We start from the raw sequence: 5559 nt of genomic DNA on the forward strand, positions 1-5559 counted from the left end.
AAAGTAATAACATAATAACACTACAAGAAGCAATCTTTTACAAACATAATAACACTATAAAAAGTAATCTTTTAATAATCTTAACCTTAAGATTATTAGATACTATAAATTAACAGAGAAGGTGTTATTAAAGATTTTCTTTTGAAATATCTTTCTTTTTTTTCCAAATCATTATATTTTAGCCATTGTCCGAGTCTCAAGCATAGTGCCGTGTAATGTCCCATTGTTTGTACGGCTCTTGTCAAAACGGGTTTCTTATACAAGACAACACCAAGTAATTTATATTCAATTCCATTTAGAGGATTTCTAAATGATTTACTAATATCATCCAATTTGATTTTTGTGTGTGAATTAACATCTCTTGAAAAAATTTCGAAAATAACTATATCTCCTGTAAAATAAAGAAAACTAAATTTAAATATAAAATAACTCCTTTATAATCTAAATTCTAAAAGAAGAAAGGATCCCATTTAAACATATGATGTATACAGATTTCATAAATGATTAAAATATTTGTTACAGATTTTTTCGTTTAACAAATTATGTTGATAAGTTATATGTTCAAATGTGATGTATGTAATAGAGCATTAGACGTAGATAAAAAATTACAATAAAGTATAAAAATATTTTTTTTAAATACATAAAAAAAAGAATTGTCAAATATATCTAGATTAAATTTGGAGTATTGCAGAAAGTAAAAGATAATATTATTTACAATTGCACATAACAATAATGGAAATACACTTTTCAGTTTATATAATATAATAATACAAATCACACATGCCTGTTTCGGATAATGTTGTTTTTTCAAATCCAGGACAATTTTTTGAACAAGGATGTTCACCTTCCAACGAAACGCTCTGTTTTACTATTTCGTCAAAATCATTATTTTGTATGATTTTTGATTCCTCGATCTGGATTACAGGTAACTTTTTGTGCCGTATCAAACAACCAGAATTACAACGAGATGTTTCTTGAAAGCTTGGTATATCTTTGAAAAGAATGCCAGCTAAATAACCGACATTTGTCTCACAGTTTACATATTTGCAACCACCGACTTCGGAAGTTGTAAAAATTTGTAGAAGGATTTCCGCGCGTAATTTATATGAATAGGGATTAATACCATTATTTATAGTATAATCAATTAATTTAAAAAACAAATTTGTTTCTGCTATTTTGTTCATGTACGTTCGAATATTATCGGAATCGTGTCCTGCAGCAAGTAATATTTGAAAAACACTATCAAATGCACATGTGTTAGTAATAGTGTAATTATTATTATATATTTTTAAAGATTTTAGAGATAAATCATTGCCATTTTTTATAATAGGTATTTTTACTGTTTTTTTACAAGTTAAAGAGTCAAGTATTTTATGTTTATTTTTGCCAAGATACAATGCATTAGTCTTGCTCGATTTTACTGTTCCTAAATTACGCCAATTCTCGATTTCACGACTTGCTAAAATATCTTTTATATTTTTCATATTTTTGCACATCATGCATATGCGAGATTGGCCGTAACCTTCTTCAGAATTTCCAAATGGTACAGAACATTCAGGCAATGCATGCACATGTTTTTTACACAAAAAACAAATATGTGCATCTGTTGGTTGATCATTATTCTGACATGCAGGACATGAATCTGACAATACATTATTAATATCAGGCTCTTTAAGAGTCGCGGAAGTTATTGATACATCGAGTCTGTCTTTTGAATGAATAGATGAAATATCGTCATTATTTTGTGCATCAATAATTTTTACAATTCCGTGTAAATAATTTACATGTTTCTCAACGAAAGAATCAACACGCAACAGTGGACAATCTTTTAATAATAATGATTTTAATTTATTAAATTCACTTTCAACGGATGCACTGGAAGCAGGTATACGACCGTAACCAAATTTATCTGTACAAATATTTGTCCAAAGAGGTAGTGATCTAATATCAATCATAAGACGGTCAATTAACTTCGGATAATAATGTGGATTAATTCTATTGCCTTCATTCGACTTAATAGATGATTCGACGTCACTTAAAATTTCTTTACCCCACGTGGTCCATGAGTTTTCAAATGGATTAATAATATTATCTATTTCATTTATTTCGTTTTCAATTTCGTATTGAGCACTATCATCTGTTTCAAAATTTTCTAATTGTAATTCATCAGTCGTCATTAAGTTTACTAGCTTAGTTCGTGCTTCATCACATTGTGTAGGATTACCATTTTCTAAATTTCCATCGGTTTCAGATAATGCTATTATAAATATAAACTTAATTATTTCTTTTGCACTTGCGATGCTTCTACAAAGTATTAATTGACCAATTGCGTGAAGATAAAAAATTTTAACTCTTTTATTTAATGATTTAAAAAACTTAGCGTACGATTTTATAAAATGTGCGACGTCAATTCTTACATAACATTTAGGCAAACTTGAATTTCTACATGAATCTGCGTAATCTTCTATATTAGAGTAATTGGTAAAAGCACGAATAATTCCAATTAAAAGTGCTTTTAAGGCATCGCATACCACTTCTTTGGGTGTCGGTGCACCAGAACGTATCCATTCTGCCAAAAAAAAATGTATTGAATTAGCATTCTGACTTTCACTTATCATTTGGCAAATTGAAAATTGTCCACTTTTGCAGTTGATAGCACAAATATATAAAAACAAATGTTTGGAGAATGATCCGTCTGCCTTATATAATTTTTGAACAATGCTGCCAGTTGCATCGACAAATAGACATGCATTGTTTTCAACAGTGTATTTTTTATAAACATTAAGCTGATGATTACTCCAATAATGAATAAAAAAAGGATCTAATCCAATGTTATGAATTATATTTTGTAATGATGAAAATTTTAAAATAACCAATGCCTTAAAAACATCTGGATTTACGTAATCTGTCATTGCCGTTTCTGATTTTGCTGTATGTAGAACAGCATTACTATATAAATGAGGAGGTACTGGATCTCCCTCTTTCATTAGTACGTGAGCTCTTTCTGCACGATACACATGAACAGATTTTTTTTGTAACTCTTTTCCAATAACTGTCCTTGTTGGATTTCTTAAGTATCTTTTTCCGCACTTTCTATTTCCTTGTGTATACGTGCAATTTAGTTTCACGCAACTATTGGATGGGTCGTCATCTTTTATAATACATTTTAATGTACTACCGCATTTACAGAAGCCTGAAGAAAAAAATATTTTTGTTTCTGAATCTACAAGTGTAAATGTGTTAAAGAGTACATGAATGTACATATATAAAAATGATAAGAACATTAGTTCTGGATTCAATAATAAAATAAAAATTCATACTTTTATTAGAAAAACACCAAATGTACATTAAAATATTTTAAACGTATGTTAAAATACTTTAATTCGTTATTAAAATTCTTACGTTTGTGACTATTTTGTAAACGGTTATATATTTGATAATGATATTTTATATTTTTAATCTTACTGGGCATCTTTGTTTCAATGTACCATTTTTATAAAATTATTTAAAAAATATATAAAAGCTGTAAATTTAAAACTTGATATATTTATTCTTTGATATTTACAACGACATTTGTACATTATAAATAAAGTATTTTTTGAAACCAATAATCAGGGATAAGAGGCCAGAGACGAGTAAAATAAATATTTTTTAGAATTTTTTATTACAGACAATTTCTGCATTTTACATTATACAACAGTAAATCACAGATTTATGAATTTCCAAAAAAATCTTTCATGTTTCATAAAAATTTATAAAGAACATTTAAATATCAAAAAATAAATTAAGGTACACCAAGTTTTAAATTTATATCATCTATTTTTTAGAAATATTTCTAAGAAAAAAATTTTAAAAAAGGATATGAAAATAATATTCAAAACAAAAACACATAATGAAATAATATAAATTCAACAACTAAAAGTTGAAAATTGTCTACAATCTACTAATTGTAGATCAATTCTTTTTAAAGAAACATCCACGGTCATTTAATCTCAATTGAATATGATAAACTTGTACAAGCTTCAAGATAATTATGCTACTAAGAATATATATTTTTAAAAAACATTTTAATTGACGTTTCAAAAAAAATGTCAATAAATTGCTATTGAATGACATTAATAAAATGTATAACGTTATTTCTAATAAAAAAAAAACAATTCAACAGCTCAAGCTTAAACTATGATAAAAAATTTTGTGATATATCAGACATGAAAGAAAAAAATTTATCTAAATATGATGCATTTATCTAAATGTTATTTTTCTTTAAATAAACTAGTGTCTGTTTTCTGTACTATATTTGAACGTAAATATTTTATATCATAGGTACATGATATAAAATAGTTTATAACATTTACATATATTGCTTTTAATTTTACGACGAATTTATTATTAGTTTTTGTTATCGTTTTTATAGTAATTGTTTTTTGATATTGTTATTATTTGTTATGCTATCTTTATTGTTTTTTATTTGAAACAACTTATTATTGATATTATTTTTCATACTTTCCAAAGAGCAAACTGTATAAAAAATTCTATTAAAAATTTAGAGATAATAATAACATAAATTAAAATATTTTGACATTTTTTAATTTTTAAAAAATATAAATTATACTTTAAAAATAACTACTCTTGGCTTTAATAGAAATTACATATTAGTTATATTATTTTAGATAAAATATCCATTAAATATGCAACTTCAGCAAAATGTAAAAATTAATATAAGTTTGCTGTTTTTATCATTTATTAGTTTTAAAAACTTACATTTATTGCCAAAGATATTGCAAAGTAAAGTTAATGCTATCTTAAAATTAAGATCACAATTTAAAACAATAAAGAAAAATAACAAATACGTTTCTAAATTAAATAACTAAATTAAATACATAAGATTATATTAGATTAGCTTACCATTGATGACACCAGATTTAGCGTCTTCAGAAATATAATGATTTTTAAACTGAAATGCACATTTTAAGTGTGTAGTTTGCCAAAACTTGTCTGTAATAACTTCTTGCCATTTACCAGGTTCCAAAACATTTCGCAAGCGATAGTACGTTTTTCCATTAACTCGACGATTGTACACTTTATGTTTCAATAGATTTGTAAAATCTTCTCTAAGTACGGAAATGACAAGGAAATTTTCCTGAATGTTATTATCTGACGATATATTGGCAGATATTTCATTCCAATTTGAGCTGTCTGTTAGTGCACTCTCATTCGCGGAAACAGATTTGTCATTATATGAAAGTTTATTAAAAATTATATCTTTTATGTCACATCTATTGCACATTGTAAACGTATATAAACTATTTGATGTCACTTTATTATCCAAATCTTGCGCTATAACCTTCCAAATATTGTGCGTTTTTGAAATTATTTTGTCTTTATTTTTTATAACATCTTTATACTTTAAAATTGCTGTTTTTATTTTCTTGGGATCAACTTTTCCTGGCCTACCGCGCACTGGATTCATAATGAAAACTAGAGGTGGCACAGTTCCCTCTGACGAATGTTAGAGACTAACTTGAAAAATCCAAATATCGAAGCCTTATATACTTTTCG

General features: G+C 26.4%; 1 protein-coding gene across 1 annotated transcript in view; it reads right to left on the reverse strand.

Annotated features, from left to right (window-relative positions):
- LOC105448375 overlaps positions 1-5287 on the reverse strand; it is a 14152-nt gene extending 8865 nt beyond the window's left edge. The window contains exons 1-4 of the mRNA XM_011686897.1: positions 4906-5287; positions 2612-3004; positions 2447-2569; positions 1862-2257 (exon numbers count right to left, since the gene is read on the reverse strand). Coding sequence (XP_011685199.1) covers positions 1862-2257; positions 2447-2569; positions 2612-3004; positions 4906-5287 — 1294 coding nt within the window. The remainder of the gene's footprint in view (positions 1-1861; positions 2258-2446; positions 2570-2611; positions 3005-4905) is intronic.
- Between the last annotated feature and the right edge of the window lie 272 nt (positions 5288-5559).

The sequence above is a fragment of the Wasmannia auropunctata genome, unplaced genomic scaffold, assembly GCF_000956235.1.
Source record: "Wasmannia auropunctata unplaced genomic scaffold, wasmannia.A_1.0 LD336088.1, whole genome shotgun sequence".
NCBI classification, from domain to species: Eukaryota; Metazoa; Arthropoda; class Insecta; order Hymenoptera; family Formicidae; genus Wasmannia; species Wasmannia auropunctata.